Source organism: Heterocephalus glaber, unplaced genomic scaffold (genome assembly GCF_053883595.1).
Source record: "Heterocephalus glaber isolate CG9 unplaced genomic scaffold, H.glaber_assembly_v1.0 deba00000122, whole genome shotgun sequence".
NCBI lineage: Eukaryota > Metazoa > Chordata > Mammalia > Rodentia > Bathyergidae > Heterocephalus > Heterocephalus glaber.
The window spans coordinates 85,253,079-85,277,492 of record NW_028258138.1 but is presented as its reverse complement, the minus strand read 5'-3'; the positions used below and the strand labels follow the sequence as shown (position 1 = coordinate 85,277,492).

The 24,414-nt window shown below is 41.8% G+C and overlaps 1 protein-coding gene across 7 annotated transcripts in view; it reads right to left on the bottom strand.

The window, feature by feature from the left end:
• Positions 1 to 5,724: 5,724 nt before the first annotated feature.
• Shc4 (SHC adaptor protein 4) overlaps positions 5,725 to 24,414 on the bottom strand; it is a 109,344-nt gene continuing 90,654 nt past the window's right edge. For 5 of the 7 annotated variants that reach the window (XM_087181045.1, XM_087181057.1, XM_087181047.1 and 2 more), the window contains 2 exons: positions 17,866 to 18,119; positions 5,725 to 7,995 (listed from right to left, as the gene is read on the bottom strand). In XM_087181045.1, coding sequence (XP_087037171.1) covers positions 7,840 to 7,995; positions 17,866 to 18,119 — 410 coding nt within the window. In that variant the 3' untranslated portion in view covers positions 5,725 to 7,839. The remainder of the gene's footprint in view (positions 7,996 to 17,865; positions 18,120 to 24,414) is intronic. The other 2 variants (XM_087181063.1, XM_087181066.1) reach the window with 1 other exon arrangement.

Genomic DNA, 24,414 nt, shown 5'->3' with positions numbered 1-24,414 from the left:
TACTTCTCAGAATTGTGGGAAAGAAGAAATGAGGAGAAATTGTGTGGAAGATTTTCAATGTAAAAACACTAAAGCTTATTTTCTATGGTGTCCCTATAAACTATGGCTCTTTGCACTAGAGCACACGCTGGGCCTGAGGGAGTGAAAGAAATCATGGCATAACTGGGATGACCAAGCACTAAAGCATTCTGGAGGTCAGTGGCAGAGAAAGAAAGAAGGATGCATGCAGAGGGCAAAAGGAGCTAATGGAATGGAGCAAAGCAAACAAGAGTCTACACAAAGGTTGTGGCTTTATAAGAACAAACAGAAAGCAGAAAACACTAAAGATGGAAACTCCAGTGCCTGGAAAGAATGGAGGGATATTAGATCATTATTTGTAGTTCATCAACTTAACAGTATTGTTTGAACACATATTTTGTGACAGCCATGTTCTGGAGGATTATTGAAGACTGACACCTGGGTATGAGGCATGAGATTAGGGCATGGCAACCTGGCTGGACAACAAGGTATCACCTGTCAATTACAGAGACCTGATACCAATTGGAGAATTCTGTCTTCAGTTCTGGTGCAAGAGCAAGCCAAGCCCTGCACCTGATACTAATCTTCTGGCATGAGATCAAGTGAGTTTTTGGTGGGATGGCCTAGATCTGATGTCAGAATGGGAACAGAAAGTATGGTGATCATTAAGCTTGTGGCTGTTATGAACCCTTTCACCAGCCTGCCCTGCACTCTGCAGGGTATAGTACTTCTTTCTACTTTACCTGGGCTATACTCACTTAGAAGGGTCCTTCTTTGCAGAGCACTTTTTCTTTATGAGCACTTTTGCATTTCTTTTTCCTCTTCTTTTCCTCTTCTTTTGCCCGGCACAAACATTAAACTTTCACATTCATCAGTCATCCCATCCAGTTCTTTGAACGGGACAGTAAGAGCCTGGAAAGGACTACTGGTGACTACAGTTTCCAGTAGCAGGTCAAAGGCCTGAGCTGCTCAAGCCCTTTCCCACAGAACTTGCCCCTGCTCGCAGCCATTGTGACCGTACTGCCAGCAGTCCCTGGCACCCTTGTCTCGGCTCTACTTGGTTAGATCATGGTGCACAGCAGACCCAATACAGCTCCTCATATTCCCCTCCCAGATAACCAGAACAGAACTCCATGGAACCAAAGAAGGTGGGAGCCGTATGGGAGAGAAGCAGGCTCTTATGTGTTCAAGGGAGCTAGGCAGCCACTATAGCCACATCGTGTATTGGCGGGGCCTGGATAAAGACTGTGAACTTCTGCTACTGCAAGACAGGAATCTGCCTGGTTCCTGTGCTTTGAGAAGCCTAGCAGTTCATCTTTTCCTTAGATTCAGTCATATCTGAACTTTAAAATATTGTTTAAAGTGAGCTGATTTAGATCATGTAGAAGTTGAATACTGTTCCCCCAAATTCATGTCTACCTGGACTCTAAGAATATCTCCTTATTTAGAAAAAGATGTAATTAGTTAACATGAGGTCATCCTGATTAGAGTGGGCACTAAACTAATGGCCAATGTCCTTAGAAGAGGACACAGACCCACAGGGACAGCCATGTGGGCGTGGAGACAGTGATTGGAGTTGTGTTGCCATGAGCCAAGGAACAACTGGGCTTTGAGGTGCTCCAAAAGGCAAAGATTGTTCCCCAGAACCTGTGGACAGAGCAAGGCCCTGCCAACCCCTTGATTTCAGACTTCCAGCTTCCTGGAAGAGAAGTAAAATTATATTGTTTCAAGTACCTTGTGATACTTTGTTACAACATCCCAGGAAATTAATACAGGCAGGGTTTTCCTCACAGACAAAACACTCAAAGCTAAGATGCATTCCTAATGACAGATTTCAGCAGTCTAGACCAGTGAACTCCAAATACGGTCCATGGCTCAGTGGTGTACCTCAAGCATCTTTCTGGTGGACCATTAAATGACACAAATGCCCAAGCCATTTCTTCAGTTATGAGAAAATACCATGCACATTTATAGGTTTTTACTTTCGCACACAACTAGGAATCCACCAACCTAGATATTAAGGGTTAGTAAAGTTTAGAATTTGTAAATTAAAACAACCGCACAACTGCTATTAACAGGTGTATCAGAAATGATTAGTCATCATTCATATGTCCAAGAGTCCAAAACTGCTGCTAGTCCACACTTAAAGGTAACTGGAATTCCTGCTTTGGGATAATGCTGTTAATAGTGCCATTCCCCAGGAGGTCATGGTTTTTAACTGCTGTTATTCTTCTTAGTTATTAACTATCTGTGCTTGGCTTCATAACTACACAGTTAGTTAATGTATGTAGACAAAGTATTAACTTAATGCAATGATACAATTCATAGTAAAAGGGCTTCCAGGAGAAAGCAGTAAGAAAGCGAGGAAGAGGTCAGGGATGGGAAAGAAGCCAAGCTGGGGTGTGATTCCAGGAGGAATGCTGGCTCCAGCTTGATCCCACAGTGAACTCTGAAGCGTCCTCAAAACTGCTAGGAGAACTGAGCTTTTGCACTTTTGCATTAGCCACGGTGACAGGGAGGGGCAAGGTGTGATACATAGGCACCTCTGGGTTCTGGCGATGCAGAGAGCCTGAGTCTGTCTTTAGAATGAAGTGACTGCAGCACGTAGTGATGACATTCATCATGGGGAACTGGTCCATCTCAGTCCTTTCCCTGTTACCTTCCCATCCCCTACGTCTTCCCCTTGCTCCCTCTTTTGGTCCTCTTCCCAAGGAAACATCTCTTTCTCTGTTTCCCATGCAGGGCTTCTTTTATAAGGGCATTCAGCTCACCACCTCCCGTGGCCCCACCTGCTGACACCATCACACGGTGTTGGGGGTCCACACATAAATTCGGTGGCAGCACAGTCAGATCATAGAACCCCTTCATCTGTTCTCCACTTTGTACTTTTTTTTTTTTTTTTTTTGGTACCAGGGATCAAACTTGGGCCCTTGTGCAGCGAAACTGCTGAGCTAAATCCCCGGCCCTCTCCACTTTATACTTTAATTATTCCAAGCTATAAATACAGTTATGTAACATGTAAACTTTGGGGCTGGCTCTTTTCACTCCATGGTTCCCTAGAGATTCATCCCAGTGGTTGTGCCTCTCAATAGTTCTCTTTGTATTGCTGAGTAGTATTCCATAATACGGACGTACCATAACTTCTTCAACTATTTTTCTATGAAAGGACATCTGGGTTTCCAGCTTGGGATGGTTATGAACAAAGCTGCCAGGAATATTTCTGCACAAGTTTTCATTTTTCTGTGATCAATGCCCAAGAGTGCAGTTGCTGGGTTGGCTGCTACTTGCATGTTTTATTTTTCAATAAACTGCCAAACTGTTTTCCACTTTACGTTCTCATCTGATATATGTGCTCTACTTTCTTCTCTCCTAGCCAGAATTTGATGTTGTTTTCACCTCTCATTTTACCCATTCTGACAGTGCACAGTGATGCTTGCTGTGGTTTTAATGTGCATTTACAGCTCCACAGTGATGGTGAACATATTTTTATGTACTTGTTGTCCATCTGTTTATCTTCTCAGTGGAATGTGTGCTCATGTTTTTGCCCATTTTCTAATTAGACTTTACTGTTGAGTTGTATATATTCTAGATAGCTATATGCCTGATACGTGGTTTGCAGTTACTGTACCCTGTATTTTCTCCCAGCTTGTCACTTACCTCTCACCCTCCAATCAGTTTCATGGAGCAAAAATTTGTATTTCAGAACAAGTTCAATGTATCAGTTTTCCCCTTAATAGATCATGTTTTCTCTGAATTCCCTCCTAGACATGACTGTCCATGTACAAAATACCAAGGAATCAATCAAAAAGCCCACCAAAAGCAAAACAAAGAGAAACACTAACCCCCCAAAAAATAAACCAATAGAACTCCTAGAATTGATAAGCAAGTTTATCAAAATTCAGAGGACACAAGATAAGCATTCATTAGTATATCTATATACTATGCCAAATATTTTCTCTCATGTTTTTTTCTAAAAGTTTTATAGTTTTACACCTTATACTTAAGTCCATAATCCATGTAATTTAATGTTTATGTAAAGTGTGTGGTTCATTCTTACAGACGTTTGATTGCTCCAGCACCATTTATTGAAAGGCTGTTCTTCATCCAGAGTCACTTTTGAATCTTTGTAAAAATAGGTTGGACATAATTAGGTAGTTCTGAATTCTCTATTCCGTTCCACTGACCTTTGTGTTGCTTTCTCCAGCAATGCTAACTGTCCTGATTACTGCAATCATGTAAGTCTTGAAATCAGGTAGATTGATTCTTCCCGCTTTGCTTTTTCACACAATTGTTTCTAGTTCCTTTGCTTGTCTAAACTACAAAAAGTCTTGCTGGAATTGTGATGGGAAGTGCATTAAGTGTGTATTACCTTGGGGAGAATTGACATCTTTATTAAGTTAAATCTTCAAGAACATTCAATGTCTCTCCGTTTATTTAGATCTTCTATATCATTAATCAGCACTCTATAGCTTTCTGCATACATACTGTACATAGATTATATAATTATTATATCTAGATAATTATATATAGATTACAGATTATATCTCTATATATCTAATATATCTATATATCTACTATATCTATTATATATAGATTATTATATATTAGATGTATAATTATTCTTATATATTGATGTGTATTACTTGCAAAGATTTTGTTAAGGCTGTTTTCATCTCTGTTCACAGGGATATTAATTTATGGTTTTTTTTTTATACTGGGTCTGATCTTGATGTCAGAGTAATATTGGTTTCAAAAGATGAATTGAGAAGTGTTTCCTTCTCTGATGTTCTGGAAATGACTGCAGAGCATCGACATTAATTCTTTTAACAATGGACAGAGTTGTCCACTAAAATTAAGCCTAGGCTTTCTTTGGGGGAAGGTGTTGAATTGTATATTCAATTTTTTTTTTGGTACAAGGGATCAAACTTGGGACCTTGTGCTTGCGCAGCAGGTGGTGGAACCACTGAGTTAAATCCCCAGCCCCTGTATATTCAATTTTTCTTAGTGGCTATCAGGCTATTCAAATGGCCAATTTCATATCGGATGAACTGTCGTAGTTTGTACTTATTAAGGAATTGGTCTGTTTCATCTAAGTTGTCTAAGTAATGTGTGCAGAACTGTGTGTAACATTCCCTTCTTATTCTGTGTTTGTAGGGTCTAGAGTGCTAACCTCTTTCGTTCCCACCTTTTTCCTCACCTTACCAACTAATCCAGACCCTCTCTGATGCTTCAGAAGCTTGGCTATCACCAGAGTCCTGTATTTTGGTCAATTTCCCTTCCAGACTTTCCCTTACTTTTTCCCTGCTCCCCTGGGCCTCTGAGGCTGGCGATCAAGGCGCTCCCTTGCTCTGTCTTCAAGTTCCTTGAGCCAGCAGAGGACCTGAGCCAGTAGGAGATCAGACAGAGCCATCTCTCTGTGGAGTCACCTCGGCTGGCCACAGCCCTGCACCCCGGGCTCAGCTCCTAGAAGGCAATCCTTGCACACAACTGGCTCTCCAGGCTCTGAGCCTGCTCCCTGGGGGAAGGAGGAGGAGACAGAGCACTACCACTCCCTTGTGGTTTCCGTATGCTCTGCCCACAGTTTAAATCGTTCCTTTAATAAACTCTCCTCAAATTACCCAATTTCAGAGGGCCATCTGTTTCCTGCCAGGACTCCGATACCCTACAAATGGTAAAATTTCCAAATCCCAAACACCAGACATGTACTGTCAGTTGTCACAAAGCAATAATTATTTATTTGTTCTTTTAAAAAGTCATTTACAGGTATTTATAGGCAAATGGATTTCCACTCTAAAACAGATGAAAATGAGAAAGTGAGGTTAAAAGAGCATGCAGACATTTCCCGTTATTTTGTGTTGTTTTAACTGTGCCGAGGTATTTGTGAGTGCAGTATTTGCTTACCTAACTACTATACCATTACAGTCCAGGACTAACTACGTTTGTTTTCCGCTCTCACCACTAATGCTTTCTGCCTCAAGAACTCCTTGCTGCTCTGTCAACAATCTTTCTATCCAGCCCAACTGGACCCACCGCTTTGCCCTGTCTCCGATACGGGAGGTTAATTACTCACACGATTCTATTATCTCTACCCTTGCTGATTCCCTTTATGAGGAAAAAGGACCAAGAACTAAGTGTTTGGAAAACTGGTGATAAAGACACTATTTCCTACTCGTATAAAAGAAAACAGAGCCAGCTAATATCAATGGCAGAAGATAAAATCAGAAGCCTTTCCACAACAATGTTAGGGTACAATGGGCTCAGTGTTTAGATGACTTCTGTTCCAAACAACATAGAATCATAAAGATTAAGGCCGTGTCTACTCAGCCAGAATGAAATGAACTGAAGGCGTTGTCCAGATTCCTCAGGATGAAACAAACACGCAGACAAAACAAAACACTACTCTGTGTCGTGGCCACGTTTCTATATGCAGTGGCAAGGACACCTGTACTGTGCCACAGCTTCTGTGCCATGTGACTGTTGCTCTCAATTATGTCTTTTATGCTGAGAGTATAGAGAAGCTAAAGAAAAAAACTGAATGTTTAACCAACTGTACAGACTACTTAGGAGTACTGACCTCAAACAAATGAAACCTTGGTTATTGCAGGCGGGCACATGCTGTGTTAGGACTGAGGCGGATGTCAGAACTCACCCACCCACACACACACACAGCTTACTCATTTTATGGACATGAAAACTGGAACCCAGAGGGGTTGGGCAACTTGCTGAAGGTCACGGAGACATGCCCCGCCTGCTGCCTCTCCCCCACAAAATGCTAACTTTGCTGATCTTTGTAGAGTTGGTCTCCCTGCAGCAGACCTTTCCAACATCCCATTCAACGTGTTTCCTCTCTTCTGCAATTTGTCAGATCATATCTAGAGAAGGTACTAGGTCACATGCAGATGTTGACGCTATGATTCCGTGGCAGCCAATCCAAAGAAAAGTTCCCTACCCTGGGAACTAAATTCTGTACTTCCAATTAGGATGGAAGCAGTGTGGATATGGAGTCTGAAGAACTCTGGTTTTGTCTGCCATCCTTTACAAATCCAGCCCTCAGGTGCTCTTGTGGCAAGGACAGCAGGAGAAGATGATGAAAACAGAAGTGGCTCGTAGACCTGGCCTCTTCCTTGTGTTGCGGGCTGTATGCAAACAGTCCACACAGCAAAGACTGAGAATATGGGCTCTGGCCCTTCAACCAGAAAATGGGACAGACCAACGAGGCAGACTAACACTTTCAGTGGTTGCAATCCCACTGGTACAGACATGGTCTGGATTCAATGTCCTATTTATTCTGACACTGCAGTGAAAAATGTTACTAAACAGAAAATGTAATGAAGTCAGTTACTATCAAGTAAACTGCTTATTTGTTTTAGCAAGAAAAAACTGGGTTTTTTGGCAAATGGTTCTGTAGTTAAAGAACATGAAGACACTTGGAACTAACCTCTCCCTAGGAAAATACCCCCAAGTTATCAGGGTGAAAGGCACATACCACTGCCCCAGCAGTTCAAGTTGTCTTGAGCATGTGACATTTTAATTGTGCTTTTTGGCTTGTTACTGATGCGGCATGACTTTAGAAAGTGACATCCGTGCATATGTATAGTTTCTCTTCAAATGGATCAATCCTTCTCCGCTTTTCAGATTTTCATGTCCTGAAGGCTTTTTGTTAGTTCTTTGTTTTATAAAAGATCTAGTCCATTAGGGTCTCAGAAAGATGCATTTCACCGTCTGTGCTCCATTTAACCTAGAAGCAAAGTCGCAGTTATCTTTATGTCCTCGCATGAAATGGAGCTTGTTGAAATGCCACTGGGACCGTGCTCAATGCTGTCATTTCTTGAAATGCAAAAGTCCGGGGTTATCTTCTTTTCTCACCGGTTGTTTGAGGGTTACTTCGCTTCCAGAAGAGATGATGGGCAAACTGTTATCCATATGGTATCTGATAAGGTGCCCAACATTATCGAATACATGATCCTTGGTCCTCACCTTGAAAAGGAAGTATAAATATGCTTAGGTTAAATAACAGCATTCTTCTGGAAGATGTAAACAGTCAGAGAGGGAAAACAGACATATCCAGAAAGAAGACATGCTGATGACTACAGAAAAGTTTCTTTTCAACACTATATTTTTTAATAAATAATTTTCTCCTCCACTATCATCTTGTAGCAACCATCCTTAGTGGTTAGGAAAATGATTAGCACTTGGCCGTCAATCCAAATTTGCAATCTGCCTCTTTGCGATGTCATTGCTTAACATATTGCCTCATGTCACCATTTCTATAAATATTTAACTGTCTCCCCTCTACAAGTCTGAATTCCGGGATTGCAGTATTCTTCCATCGGGCAGAGAGAGTACTTCCACGTTTCCCTTTCCCTATATGAAGCACCCCTCTGGAGAAGCCCCGCCTCTCCTGGGAGGCTCAGTACCATCCTGTCTGCTCCAAGGCGCACCCTCGGGCTTCTCTAATAGGAATTCGTGTGTCCTTCCCACTGACTTCACACACAGGTGTTCATTCACAAGTATCTGTGGCATGGAACTTACTGTCTGCATACCCAAGGATTCAACTGTTTAACGCCCAACCTCCCTCCGTGGGTTTCCTCCCTGGCATTACTGTACTCCTCCCTGAGCCTGGGCACCCTGGCCCCGTCGGCTCGGAAGCCTGGTCCTACCTGTACTCCTGTGTAGGGGAGGATCCAGGAGCCATGCAGAGACGGAAAGCTGGTGGCCAGGTGTGACCACAGCGCCTGTGGTGTGACTGCTGCCTCCCCTACAAGGAACCTCGAGTTCTGCCTAGATATTGGGTCTCGAATCTTAAAATATATACACTGACTGCACTGAAAGAATTTTAATATGGACTCAGAATTAGATAATGGTGTTGTAGTGATATAAAATGTTTTGACTTGCACCACTGTACTGTAGCTATGAAAGAGAGCACACCTAGTCTTGGGAAACACATGTCGAGCACTGAGAAGGAAAGGGCGGAGTGGCTTCAGTTACAGACTACTCCGCACCTTGTAGGAGTTGTTGCCTCTTCCATCTCAGCCCCACCCCACTCCAATTCCACTGACTGATCTTGCCAGACTGGGTTCTTAATTCCAGCTCCCCCTGTGTCTCCTCTGTGTTTCTCCTGCTTCCATTCTGTGTGGGGGTAGGTAACTGGGGTTTGAATCCAGAGCCTCTGCACCAAGCTACATCCCTGGCTCTTTTCCCTAGGTTTTGGTTTGGTTTGGTTTGGTTTTTGACTAAGTCGTTAAGTTGCCCAGGCGGGGTTCAAACTTGCCACCCTCCTGCCTCAGCCTTCCAGACTGCATGCACCACCGGGCCAGCTTTCTCCTGCCTTGATTCTGATTCAGGCTTTCACTGCTTTTGTCCTAGAAGTCCCTAACTGCTTTTTCTGTCCCAGGTCTTCCCCACCCCAATCAACCCACATACAAATGTCAAATGAATCTTCCTAGCACAGAGGTTTTAAGCTGGCTGCTACCCTGGATGTTGCAGTTAGGGGTTAGTTAGGGGTCACCGTAGAGGGGTTTAAGTATTTACACTTTAATTATGTATGGCTTCTTTGGAAGAATTAGCTCCGGCCCCACCAGGGCTCTCCTGGGCGTGGTGGCCACAGAATGCCAAGGGGACAGAGCCCACAGCCCCCGCAACACTCTCTCCGCCCACCCTATTGTCTGCACCGGCCAGCTGCACAGTTGCACCCATAGCCCACCCACATAGGCTTTTTAAACAGCGTGACGAGAAAACAGGACTTCGAGCGTCTAGTACAGTAGTTCTTAGTGCTATCTGGAAGTGTGATGTAGGGCACATCTCTCAAATGGCTCTGGTACAGCTCAAACTGTACCCACTGAGCAGCAGCCAGCACTCGCTCCCCTCCCCTGGAAACCACCATTCCACTGCCTGTTTCTATGAGCTGGACTACGTTAGATGCCTTGAAGAAGTGCAATAATGCAATATGGCTCCTTCTGTGACTGGCTCATGTGGCTTCACATACAGCTCTCAAGGTCCCTGAGGGCGTGGTAGGACAGGACAAGACCTCCTTCCTTCTGTGTCTACACAGCATTCCACTGCATGTATACCCTGCATTTTCTTTGTCCAATGCTCAGTTAGTGGGCCTTAGAGTTGTTTTCACTGCTTGGCTGTTGTGAACAATGCTGCAATGAGCATATGAGTACAAACATCGCCTTGATATCCTGACATCAATTCTTGTAGGTAATTACCTGGGCGTGAGGCTGCCAGGTCATCGGGTGCTGTATTTGTAACTGAGGAACTGTTTTCCACAGCAGCTGCAGAATTTTACACTCCCACCTGCAGGGCACAGGGCTCATTTCTCCATGTCTCTGCAAACACTTGTTATTTGCCATATCTCTTTCATTATGGCACTTTCTCAGGTCTGAGGTGATATCTCACTGTGATTTCAATTTGCATTTCCCTGCCGATTAGAAATGTGGAGCACCTTCTCTCCACCTGCTGGTCACTGTCAGGGTTACACACAAAGTGTTCCGGGCTGATCCCAATGCAGTCGTGTTCAGAGGCAGGTCCTGGAGAGATGACTGGTACAAGCGCACTAACATCATCTATGGGTCAATCCATCCACAGGCTCACAGCTGAATGGGCCGCTAGGAGGTGGTGCCTGGTTGGAGGAAGTGGGCCTTGGGAGTGTACCTTTAAAGGTTATATCTCATCCCCAGCCTCTCCCTTTCTGGCTCTCTCTCTGCTTCTGCCCACCATGAAGTGAGTAGCTTTGGTCCCTGATGTGCTTCCACCACAATATTCAATGTGTCCCTACCAGAGTAATGATGGAACCAACTGACCATGGACTGAAACCTTAGAAACCGTGAGTCCAGAATGAATCTTTCCTCCTGTAAGTTGTGTCTCTCAGGTTTTTTGTCACAGTGACAGAAATCTGACTAACATAGTCAATGTATGTCTTCCCTGGAGAAATGCCTGCTCAAGCCTTTTATCCAGTTTTTATCAGGTTGTCTGGTTTTTTATCAGATTGTTTCCAGTTTAATCTGGTTGTCTGAGTTGCAGGGTTTACTTATATATTTTGGATATTAGCTCCTTATCAAATATAGCAGTTTACAAGTAGTCTCTTCCATTCTGTAGGTTGCCTTTTCACCCTGTTGATTGTTTCCTTTGCTTTGCAGCACCATTCTAGTCTAACATAGTCCCACTTCTCTATCTTTCCTTTTGTTGCTTCTACTTTTGAAATCTTATCTAAGAAATCACTGCCAAGCCCAAAGTTATGAAGCTTTTCTCCTAGGAGTGGGCTGATTTTTGTGTATAGTATAAAATAAGATTCCAATTTCATTCTTTTGCATCCACTTGTTAAAGAGACTAGCTTTTACTCTTTGTATGGTCTTGGTACCTTGTTGAAGATGATTTCTGGGCTATTTACACTCTTCCATTGGTCTAGATGTCTACTTTCTGCCCATACCATACTGTTTTGATTAATGTAGCTTGGTAATATGTTTGGAAATTGGAAGTGTAAGGTCTCCAGCTTCTTTCTCGAGACTATTTTGGCTATTCAGGGTGTGTGTGTGTGTCTGTATGTGTGTGTGTGTGTGTGTGTGTGTGTGTGTGTGTGTGTGTATGGTTCTGTATGAATTTTAGGATTTTTTTTCTATGTCTATAAAATGCAATTAGGAATTTAATAGAGATCTGTAGATTGCTGTGGTTAGTATGGACATTTTAACAAAAGTCTTCTAATCCATGAACATGAGATGTCTTTTCATTTATTTTTGTCTTCTTTAGTTTCTTTTAGCAATATTTTGTAGTTCTCAGCCAAAAGTATTTCAACTCCTTAGTTAAGTTTATTCCTAAGTATTCTATTCTTCTGAGTGCCATTGTAAATGGAATTATTTTCTTAATTTCTTTTTTGGATAGTTTGTCATTGGTGTATAGAAACCTAATGAGTTGTCATATGTTGGTTTTGTATTTTCTGTAATTTTCTTGACTTCATTTGTCAGTGCTAACAATATTTTCTTGTTTAGTCTTTAGGATTTCCTACATGTAAGGTCATGCCATTGTCAGGAAAAGGGTTAATGTGATGAGTCACTGGAATGCCTGTGCTCACTGAGTGAACTCAGCTATGTGCTGGCTACCTCCCACCTTGGGAAAGAAATGTTATATACAGATAGCCTTGCATGTGCTGTAAGAGTGTCCTTGGTCCTAGCCAGGCCCGAGATACTCTGCTGTAAGACATGTAGGCCAACTTGGCACCAAGCCACCTTTGTGTGAACCCTGTATACACAAGTGGAAAGGCTTGAGAGCAATGTGGTGTTTTCTCTCTTGCCTGCCGAAGGCTCTGTCTCATTCCAGATCCTTCCCCAGAGGATTCCCCTTCATCTTTGGGGCTGTCCCCTGCCTCATTGTGCGGTAACATATTTGACTGTGTTTATATCTGCTGTACTTTTATAATGCATTTACCTTCATCTTTTTTTTTTTTGGTATCAAGGATCGAACTCGGGTCCTTGTGCTTGCTCAGCAAGAGGTGAAACCACCGAGCTAAATCCCTAGCCCTGCCTTCATCTTTTTAAGATTGTTATGAGGCTCCTCTATGTTCATGCAGATCTGAATCTCAAATTTCTGTGGCCACATATATGTGGCTCCTCACTGTCATAGCTATGGCAAACCAAGAATTATACTTCTTTCTTGCTGATTTGGATTTCTTTTTCTTTTTCTTGCCTAATTGGTTTGGATAGTTCTTCTGGTACTATGTTGACTAGATGTGGTGAGAATGAGTATTCTTGTCTTGTTCCTGATATTAGAGGAAAAGCTTTCAATTTCTACCATAGAATATATTGTCAGCTGTGAGTTTTTGACATATACTTTTATTATGTTCAGTTAATTTCTTTCTATTCCTAGATTTTTTAGTCTTTCTATAATTAAAGCACTGAATTTTGTTGAATGCTTTTTCTGTATCTGTTGAGAGGAGTATATGATTTTTATACTTCATTCCATTAACGGGGTATCTCACACTGACTGATTTGAATCATCCTTGCATCCCAGGGATAAATCTATGTGGTCATGATCCCTTTAATTTAGTGTACTGTTTAATGTAGTTTCTCTGGGTTTGGAATCAAGGATTATTACTGGCCTCATAAAATGAGATAAAGCCTTCCTTTCTCCAGTGTTTTGGAAGTGCTTGTGAGGGACTGGTGCTAATTCTTTAAATATTTGATACAATTTACCAATGAGCTCTCCATTATTGGCATATATTTTATTACTGATTAAATCTTTTTTAAAAATTTAGGAATATTCAGATTTTCTATTTCCTCATCATTCAATCTTGTTAGGTTGTATCTTTTTAGGAATTTATGCATTTCTTCTAGGTTATCCAATTGGTTGGCATATAACTGTACATAGTAGTCTCATAATCCTTTTTATTATGTAGCATCCATTGTAAGTCATTTCGTTTCATTTTCTATTTCACTTGTATCTCCCCCTTTTTCATAATTATCTTAGCCAAAGTGTTGCCAATTTTCACGCTGTTTTCAAAAAATAACTTCAGTAACATTGATTTTTTTCCTATTACTTCTGTTCTTGATTTCATTTACTTTTCCCTGCTGTGATCTGCCTATGGTCTGAGTGACCCTCAAGGATCCGTTATGTGTAAAGGCTTGGTGCCCAGTCTTACTGGATGGTATACTGGGAGGTGCTGCAGAACCTCTGAGAGGTGGATCTCCTGAGAAGTCCTTATGTCACTGGCAGCAGGCCCTCAGGTCATCCTCAGAGGACTCCTTGGTGGTTCTCACAAGAGGACAGCTGTAAAGCCCAGCTTTGGCTCCACCACCCTCTCTGCTCCTAGATCGAGAATGTGAGTATTGGTTTGTCCCTGCATGTGCCCACACGGCCATCATGCCATGAAGTGAAACAGCCAAGGTGCAGTCACCATTATACTTTGTCAAGATTCAGCCTCCAAGCTGAGCTAAAGCAACTTTTCTCTTTATAAAGTTAGCTGCCTTGGGTATTTAACCATAGTAATGCAAAACTGACTCTAATCTTATAAACTCTAATCTTAATTATTTCCTTCCTTTTGCTAAATTTGTGCTAGGTTGATTCTTGTTTTGGGGTGTAAAGTTCAGTTGTTTGAGATTCTCTTTCTTTTTTATTAGACATTTATCACTATAAACTTCCCTCTTATTAGGGCTTTTGCAGCACCTCATGAGTTTTGGTATATAATGCTTTCATTTGTCTGAAGATATTTTGTAATTTTCCTTTGGGTTTCTTCTTTGACCTACTTGCTATTCAAGAGTGTGTTATTTAAATTCCGAATATTTGCGAAAATACTAGCTTTGCTTCTACCATGATTCTTAGTTCTAACTCTCTTGATAACTGGCATGATTTGAATCTTCAATTTGTTAAACTTATTTTGTGACCTAAAACGTGGTATCCTGGTGAAGGTAATGTGTGCATTTTAGTAGAATGTGTATTGTGCTGCTGTTGGCCAGGCCGTTCTGTATATATCTCCTACAGCCATTTGATCTGCACCTTTTGTTCAAGTTTTCTCTTTTCCCATTCATCTTCTGCCTGATGATCTATCTTTTATTGACAAAGGATACTGAAATCCCCTGTATTATTGTGCTTTTTTCTATTTCTCCCTTCAGTCTTGTGAATGTTTGCTTCATATTTGCTCTGCTTTTGTGTTCATATATATTTGTGAACATTTTATCTTCTTGATGAATTGATCCTTTTATTGTTATATTATGTCCTTGTTTGGGACTTTTTTATTTAAAAGTCTATTTTGTCTGATATAAGGATAGCCACTCTTGCTCTCTTTTCACTATCATTTGCATGGAATATCTTTTTGTTTCCTTTTAGTTTCAGCCCATTTATGTAGTTACATTAAAGGTAGTCACCTGGATAGCATACAGTTGGATCTTTAAAAAATCCACTCAGCCATTCTCTGTCTTTTGATTGGGATATTTAATCTATTTACATTTAAAGTAATTATTACTAAGGAAGAAATTATTTTTTTCCATCTTGGTAATTGTCTTCTGTCTATATTGCAGGGGTTTTGTCCTACTTTTTCTCTCTTGCAGTCTTGCTTTGTGTCTCATTGATTTTTTGTTGTTGTGGTGGTGGTGGTGATAAGCTTTTATTTCTTTGTGAATCTTCTATAGTTATTTTATGGGTAGTTACCAAAAGGCTAACATAAAACATTTTATAACAATCTACTTTAAACTGATAACAACTTAACTTTAATGCCATACAAATAGTCTATTTTTTACTTCACACACAGCTTTATGTTGTTGATTTTTCAAATTATATCTTCTCATATTAAGTATCCATTAATCTATTTTACAGTTTTTTACACTTTTGTCTTTTAACTTCTATACCAGAATTAATTATACACACCATCACTGTGTTATAGTCTTCTTTACTTGTCTGTATATTTACTTTTATCAGTGAACTGTAGACTTTTATATGTGCTCATGTTACTGTTTAGCATCTTTTTACTTCATCAAAAACAAAGGATTCTACTTAGCATTTCTATAAAGCAGGTCTAGTGGTTGAGAACTCCTTCAGCTTTTATTTATCCAAGAAAGTCTTAACTTCTCCTTCATTTTTAAAGGACAGCTTTAGCAGATGTAGTATTCTTGGTTGGCAGTGTTTTCTTCCTTCAGGATTTTGAATATACCAAATCCACTGATAGTACTGCAGAAGATATAATTAACTCACTGATAGTCTTAAGGAGCTCCCTTGTACAGAACAAGCTTCTTTTCTTGCTTTCAGATTCTGCCTTTGACTTCTGATGACTTGATTACAATGTGCCTTGTTGCCAGTATCTTTGGATTCCTCATGATTGGTCTCTACTGAGTTTCTTAAATCCAATGTCTATTTCTTTCTCCAGGTTTGGGGAGTTTTGGGCAATATTTTTTAAAATAAACTTCTACTCATTTCTCTGTTTCTTTTTCTTTTTGGGTTTGTAAAATGCATTAAGGTCCTTTAGGTTTTCTTCATTTTTTTTTTCTTTTTGTTCCTCTGAACAATTTCAAATGAATTGTTCTCAAGTTCACTGATTCTTTCTTCTGTTAGATCTGGTCTACTGCTGAACTCCTCTAGTAAATTTTTCAGTTCAGTTACTATATTCTAGCAGCTCCAAAGTTTCTGTTTGGTTCCTTTTTCTATTTTCTTTCTCTTGGTTGGTTTTCTCAACTTGTTCCTGGATTGTGTCCTTAAGCTCATACAACATCTTGATGGTGCCTGTTTTGAATTCTTACCAAGTAACTCACATACCTCCACTTCTGTAGGATGAGTTTCTGGACATTACCATGTTCCTTTCCCTGGGCCCCATTTCCCTGCCTCTTGGTGAGTCTCATGACTTGTGCTGGGATCCGGCCATCTCTCTAGCCTTCCCAGCCCTGCTGAGATCCTGAGGTCCTCTGACACTGATGGGGAAGTGACTTCTCTGGGTCTGTGTGTTCAGTTTCTCAACAAAAGTGGGCCAAGTTTCCAGAGGCTTGTAATCCCTTGCTCCCTCTGGTATCTTTCTATGGCACCTAAGTTCTCTCGCTCTCCAGCAGCAAACAACCTCCCTCTTCAGCAGCCACTGGACACCCAAGCTATGCGGACTGCCCACCAGCACCCCAGTGTGGGAAGACAGATTCCAGGCCACTGGGCAGCATGCTAAGAAGCCAGGTTGCTGGATGCACACCTCCCTCCTCTCCTCCCTGGAAGAAGCCTCACATGGTACACCTGCTCCCTAGGACAGAGCAAGGCCAGCTGCGGCAAGCTACCAGTGCCCTTCTTTCTTCTCAACAGCTCCCAGCACCCAGACAATGTTGGTTCCATGAGCATCCATGTGAGGCAAGACAGCAGCAATCCCTCCTGCAGCCCTCTGAAAAGGGGGCAGCTGGAATGCTCGCTCCACTCTGCTCTGCCCCTCCAGGGAAAAGCCCTGAGCCAGATCCTTCTCTCCTGCTGTGGGAAAGTGAAATTTCTCTTCTTACCAACTTCACATGATGGTTCTCAGCTTTAGGCCACCTGGGCCACTGCAACTTCTTACCCAGATTCTGGAATCCTCATAAGGGTATGTGGCTCCACAAAACTGTTAAGCCAGTGTTTCTGTGGGGCAAGGAGAGCTGGAACGTTCTCTTCCGATGTCATCACGGGAACTTCCTCTTGCTGATGTCATGATTCACAGAAGGTTTTTATCATTTTCCTCCTCCAAAACGGCCAAGGTCTCCATTCTACAAATTAGGCATTCTGGTCTATATTACCACCCCATAAGGTAGCTCCAACCTACCTTTCCAGGATTCCTATCTGTCTAAGGCCTCCTCTGCTCTCGCCACATATCTTCTATTGGCTGAATTCCAGCCTATTCCTTGGCCTGCTCCTTTGGCTCCTTCCCTACTCTCCACACTTCCTTTTGAAGTTCTTCTCTCTTCCAGGGTTTACCTCACATATCAGACCCCACAAAAAGCCTTCTGGTTTACCTCAACCAGAATGAGCTCTCTGATAAGAACTGTAATGCTTTGGTTGAACCATCCTTATCTCATTCTGCCTTACAACTATTTAAGCACCTGCTCTATGAAATTATGAGCAAGAACCATTTATGTGATAATGAGCAAGAGTCAGAAGGCAGTCCCTGCACTTCCACAGAGCAGGTATTTATTTCCTCCATGGAAGTGGATTGAGAAGGGAAGAAGGAGGCCATCCTCAACCTGATACCCCAGGGTGGCCCCCTTCTCAAACCTCTCCCTTAGCTTTTACTTAGCACTTCCTGCTGCAGCTGGAAGGTTCAAAAAAAAAATAAACGCATAGCCCTGAACACCACTCAGTACCAGGTTCTGGATGCCATTCCAGCAACAACACCCTGTGGAGTGTGGGATGAGAAGTCGGTGATACCTTGCCTTCAGGATCCACCAGGAGAAGGTGTTTTGCCTTGCTGCCCTGTAATCCACTCAGTACATACTGGCCGGGGGATGTTGCACTCTCTCGAACCAAAAAGTCCCCATCCTTCACCAGAAGGCTCTCTGCTGCCTTCCTGCTCAGCTTGCCATGGTAGCAGTCTTCATTCCACAGCTGCTGCTTGATGTGCAGCAAAGAACATGAGCTGGTGGGCTGGGCTGTGGCACCAGGCTGCACGGCCTCCAGGGCCTCTAAAGCCAGAACACAAAGACACATGACTGTGTTACCTCCCGCCACCCATCCCTATCCCAGCACACAGAGCTCGCAGTCTTCCTGCATGCCAGGCCATTGATAACACTGTGCTACACACAGAGCAGCTCCTGTTTCCACTAATTTAATGGTAGATCCAAACACTGCCTTTGGCTTCTGTCACTGGCAAAGGCACGCCCAGGTGTAGTTTTCCTTCAGATGAGAAATGAGCTGCTTTTATGACTGCAAAGAGAGGCTCTTTATGTCCCTGAGACTGCAAGTGAGAGAGAGGCTTATGCTGGACCTGGACTACAGATACCTTCTACAAAACAGGTACAGGAACTTTGGATTGTGCCCACTTTTTAATATTTGTTTCTTTTATTATGGTACTGGGTATTGAACCCAGGGCCATCACACTGAGCTACATCCCCAACTCTTTATACTTATTTTGAAACAGGGCCTCACTAAGTTGCCCAGTTTGGGCTTGAACTTGTGATCCTCCTGCCTCGGCATCCCAGATCCTGGATTACAAATGTGCACCATCATGCCTGCCCCTCCCTTTTTAAGCTAATTTACAAATTCCTAATGCGCTTCTAGACATTCTTCAACCAAAAACTTCAAAACTTTGCTAAACCTCCTAGCATGCCTATGAAAGGACCTCTCTGTCACCTATTCACCTGGATGGACAAAACAGTCGACAAGGTAAAAGGAAGCGTACATCAGTGAGGCCTGGCCTAAGCAGTGCCCCAGGACCTTGCAGAATAAGTGTTGTTCAGAGCCAAGAGTTCTGGGGAAGAGAAAGTACATCATCAGTTAGCGCTTGGTGCTATTAGTACTCACAGTGCTAATAATGATTGTGTTGCTCCTGCTTACTGTAATAGGCACTGCCAAAAACTATGAATACTTTATGCTATCTTACTTCCAAAATCTGATGGGCCAAATAATGATCTTTAGAAAGGTTAAGTGACTTACTCAAAGTCCCACTGCTAATATGTTGTAGATCTGGGATTGGCAAAAAGGTCCATCTGACTGCAAAGAGTGGGTTTTAATCTACAAACTCTAAGGCTCTAGCCTTGAATATGAAACTATTTCCATCTTTTGAAACTTGCCTCACCTTCTGCCTCTGCAATGTCCACAATGGTCTCTAGAAGATGACATGGCTATCAGAAGGGTGTGCAGCTTAGTAAATGACACAGCTATCAGAAGGCTGTGCAGCATCTCCAGAGTAACAGCATAAATTCTCATGCCCAAGTTCAGGGAAAACTCATCATGTTTGATGGGAATTTACCAGGAAATAACTATAAAAACAAGCTTTGTGTTTTATGTGCCAAGGATTATTCTTCTTAGAAACTAGTCTCAATTAATGCAAAGGAGTGTTTACATCCTTATGCAATGGTCTCACCCACGAGAAATTCATCTGACCCTTTACAACTTGTACAGTACCATTCCATGAAGTCACTGGTGTAGGAATCGAGGGCCCTGTAGACAGACGCAGTTCTCCTGTTAATATGTTACAGTTCTGTCCCTGCTTAAGAACTTCTCTCTGCATAACACAGTTATGATGCAGCAGTCACAAATATCTTTTAAAAATATCTTTAAGTGTAATGACTGGAAATAATTTTCCTCTACAAATAATAAAGTGTTTCTATTGTTGCCAGAAAAGGCCTAATGAAATGTGTCCAGACTTGATGAATGATATTGTAGTTGACCTTGGTGTTGGCTGCTTTCAGGCACAATGGAGAACTTCTAATGAGTAGCTCTGTGTGTGTGTGTGTGTGTGTGTGTGTGACATGACACATATGCACAAGTGTGAGGCCATGCATGTGTGCATATGTGTTGGCACACACATCCTAGTGCATGATGGATTTTAGTTTGTTCTGAGATTATGGTGAAGAGCTTTTGGACAAGGACAAAACAAAAGAAAAGCAGACATTATATCATCTTGCAAAGAGGCAACAGATCCCAAATTAGCACAAGGACAAGACCCACTGTGCTGGGAAAGTTCAATCACTCCAACATTTGCTGAAAAGCAAATTATGCTAAAAGAAGAATATGTGACTTTTTATTTTTTTTAACCTTGAAAGTTATATTTGCTAAACTTTTTCAATCTGAGAAGCAGAAAAACAAAGAAAATCGTGTATGGTGCCTTCAATAAATATAATCACTCTTAATACTGTGGTACATTATCCAGTATCTTGCAACTTTTCTTTTATATAGAATTGACTTTGAGACTGATAATCATAATCTAAACATAGTTATATAATTTCTATGCAATATTTAATAAATTGTTGGGTTGGTATATTTTCTTAGAAGAAGCAGTGAAAGCTAAGGAAGGCCACTCTATATTTCAATGAAATTTGCCACCCCTCAGAAGATGACATAAATCATGGAAGCAAGTCGTCACGTCATCTTGGAGTTCCTACTAGCTATAGTAGGAACTATATTTCAATGAAATTTGCCACCCCTCAGAAGGTGACATAAATCATGGAAGCAAGTCGTCACATCATCTTGGAGTTCCTACTAGCAACTAGAGACATATTGTTCACAATCACAACTTCAAGAAGGCACGGGATGGATATGGTTATCCACACGCACACCTCTCTGATGGACAAAAAGTCTAAAAGGGGGATACAGCTTAAGGATAAAAAATATGCAAAATCTGGATTAAACAATTGCAAGTCATTTCAATGAGAAAGGAAGAATGAGACATTCTAAAAAACTAGTGTGATCTGTAAATATGACACATGACAAATTCAATTTTTAAAAAGCAGTATTGACCACTGTATTGATTAAAGTAGCATTGCTCGTTATACTAGGAAAGGACTAGAAAAATTAAATCTCCATCTATAAGAGCCTGATAGTATCAATTATGATGCATTCATAAAATAGAGTATCACAGAGCAACTGACAATACTGAAAAAGATCATGTGCTAATGTAGATGACTCTTTGGAACAGAAGATTGAAACAAGCAGGCATAGAAGGGGGTTATCATAGCTGTCATTTAATCTTTAAAGGAGGTGGAGAGGTAGGTAAGTAGTACTTAACCATGCATTAACATTCTGAAAGTAGTCAGAAGAAACTGTTAGCATCTGGAGAATTAGATATAGTATTAGGGCATGGGAAGGGATCTTTATTCTTTTCATTTTACACTATTCTTTATTATTTTAATTTCTTTTTAAAGCATCTGTTCTACTCTTGAATTGAAAAAAAACCCCTATAAACTAGGCACGGTGGACCACGTCTGTAATCCCAGCACTCCAAGAGTCTAGACAGGAAGACAGTGAGTTCAAGACCACCCTAGGCAACTTAGTGACTAATGAAGACCCCATCTCAAAATAAAAAATAAAAATGGGCTGTGGATGTAATTCCATGAAAAGGCCCTCAGTTCGGTTCCCAGTACCACCAAAAAACAAGAACAAAACCTATCTATAGAATAGAATGTACACAAAAGTCACAATAGCCACATAATTAAGGATATAACCAGAAAGATATAGAGATACATCAGGGTCAGAGGTAGGTTTCTGAAACCTACCCTTTCTCCTCTTATAATAGGACTCCACTTCCTATTGGAAAGAACTGTAAATACAGCCAGTTCTGGTTATTTCCAGGATTTATGATTTATAAGTTACCACAAACACTGAATTAGTGAAAACTATGCTGCTCTTCGTAAGAGGAATACAGGGTTTAAGTTCCTACAAGACTCAGGTCAAAACATTTTCATCACTCAGACATACAGTCCTATTGTATACGGGTTTATGTTTAAAGACACTTCGTTTAGTATGTACCGACTGCCCCTGAATCACAGTCAGCCTTCTCTATACACGTGTTTTCTCCGTCCCTAATGCCAACCACAGCCTTCTAGCAAACAGTAGACCGCACTCTGGTACTGTGCTTGGGGACACTTGAAACAGTGAAACCACCAGCAAGTAGCTCAAGAATGTAAAAAGTGTGGCCCTAAATGGACCACAAAAGGGCACCTGTTGACAGGTGGAGATCTGGAAGAAGGGAGGGCTCTCCTCATCTGCCCGTAGCTGGGATGTGGGCACTAGAGGGCGCTCTGCGCATGTCTGCAAATGACCACGTGAGCACAGGAGCACTGATTGGAATTAGGATTAAAGTTGAGTGACTAAGCTAACTCTCAAATACGAAATCTGTGAATACTGAGAACTGACTGTACATAGTTCATTACTATGGTTGACTGGCCCTGGGAAAACTGCACAACAGAAATTTTTGCATGAAAATCTTAAAATATAAATTTCTTCGCATTATTGAGAGGAAAAGTGCATGTGTACCTCCATAAAATGTCTAAAAATTTGGTAGAAAAATGTTGACACAAAACATTAAAGCATGAGTGACAAAGAGTCACTAGGTTCAAAGAGTACCTAGAGAAAAGTGATTTGTAATCTAAAGGAAAAATTACACATCTGTGAGGACATATTACAAAGACACAGCAATTAGTACATAGTAATTAGTACACTGGTATACATCAGGTAAGTGGCCAGAAGAAAAAGTATAATAAACAGCCCAGAAATAGGTTCATGTACACAAGAGGAGCCTAAAATAGCAGAACTGGGGGGAAAAGGAGATTATTTACTCAATAGTATCTGGGTAACATTAAGCTAGACCCCCCCATCTCGTTGAAAATATAAAAGGTCAAGTGGAATGAACATTTTATGATGGAAATAAAATATGAAGCTTATAGAATAAGATGTAGTAGAAGCTGGATAAAGAAGAGAAAATTTAATCCAAAGAGACTACAAGAAATTCACAATAAAGATGAAAATAAAAACCAATGAAATGAGAGAGAAAATTAAACTGAAACCTGGGTACTTTGGAAAGATATATCAATAAAATCAGTAAATCTAAAAAAGAACTGATCAAGTAAAAAATTCCCAATAACAAGAATGAGAGAAGAGGTCTTGCTGCAGATCTCTTGAACAATAAGAGCACAATAAAGGTGTACATGTGAAACCGCATGTGGACAGGACTCTAATAAAGCAGAACCTTACTGTTTCTGAAGATTTCCATCGCCAAGGAAAGCAGTCCCTCCCTGTCTATGGCTTTTGGTCCCTGAGGCAGACTCCAACCTCTCATGGCCACAGCAACACCAAAGGGGCTGCAAAAGAGCCCCAAGAAAGACACCTTCTCCGCCTACTTCAAGAAGGTACTGGGGGGGCATGAGTGAGAACAACCCAGAGGGATGGTCCAGGCCCACAGGCAACAACGGACACCAATGTCATCTCGAGGAGCGGAGCCAGGGCCCAAGCAAACGGCTGCCTCCCTTCCAGCTGCAGCATGTTCAAAGCTGGGGCGTCTGCCCCGTGACCAACGCCCTACGCTGGTTCAGGCTTCCATTTTGTGAATGTGAACCATGGAAGTGTAGCCACCTTACTCCTATTCACTCCACCATTACATTTCGGTGTGGAGGGGGACAGCCAGCTGGGCAGATGGTAAGAAGCCCCATCCATCTCGAATGTGTAACTGTATGGGGGTTCTGCAGTAACTCCTTGGAGGAGCGGGCAAATATGTTCTGTGTGCAAAGAAAAGTTGATGGCTATCTGAGAGGCAGAAATGTACATGGTAGCACAGATAGCTGCCTAGGACCCACACTGCAAAGATGCCTATTCCCCTTTCAGTACACTGTAGAACTCCTGAGTTTCAGGGGGCGCCCAGCTGGAGTAATTCTCTAGCCTCCCTTGCAGGTTAAATATGGCCACATGTCTAAGTGCTACCAGTGGCAAGAGGACAGAAACAATGTCCATCACTCCTGGCTCCTACCCTTTAGAGAAATATATATCCACTCCTCTCCTTCTGCTCTTCCTACTGGCGGAATACAGATAAGCAGCCCCCTCGGGTCAGAGATGGAAGCCCGACGTTGAGACGGGCAACACAGCCTTCCACGAGCCTTGTGCTGCCAATCTCTGAGCCACAGGCTAGGAGAAGGAAACTTCAGTCCTCCCCACACCACAGTACTGGGGGAGGGCTCCTTTGTTAAGGAAGCTTAGACTGAAACTAATGATGAGTAGATGAAAAACATTAGTACCCAACTAAAGGTGGCTCCTGGCACTTCCATAAGAATAAAGATTGTGTCAGAACTTTGCTTACGTTGGCAGTGTGACAGGATGAACTGAGGGACCCTGAGAGCATGCTTGAGAGATACTGGGGAGGCTGGGGATTTAGCTCAGTGGTTCTGGTGCCTGCCTCGAGAGATACTGGTCTCAAAGCTCTGGATTTGTTTCAGTTTGGTTTATTGGTTTGATTCTTTAACACTGCACGGATCAGTAAGCTCTTGTCTG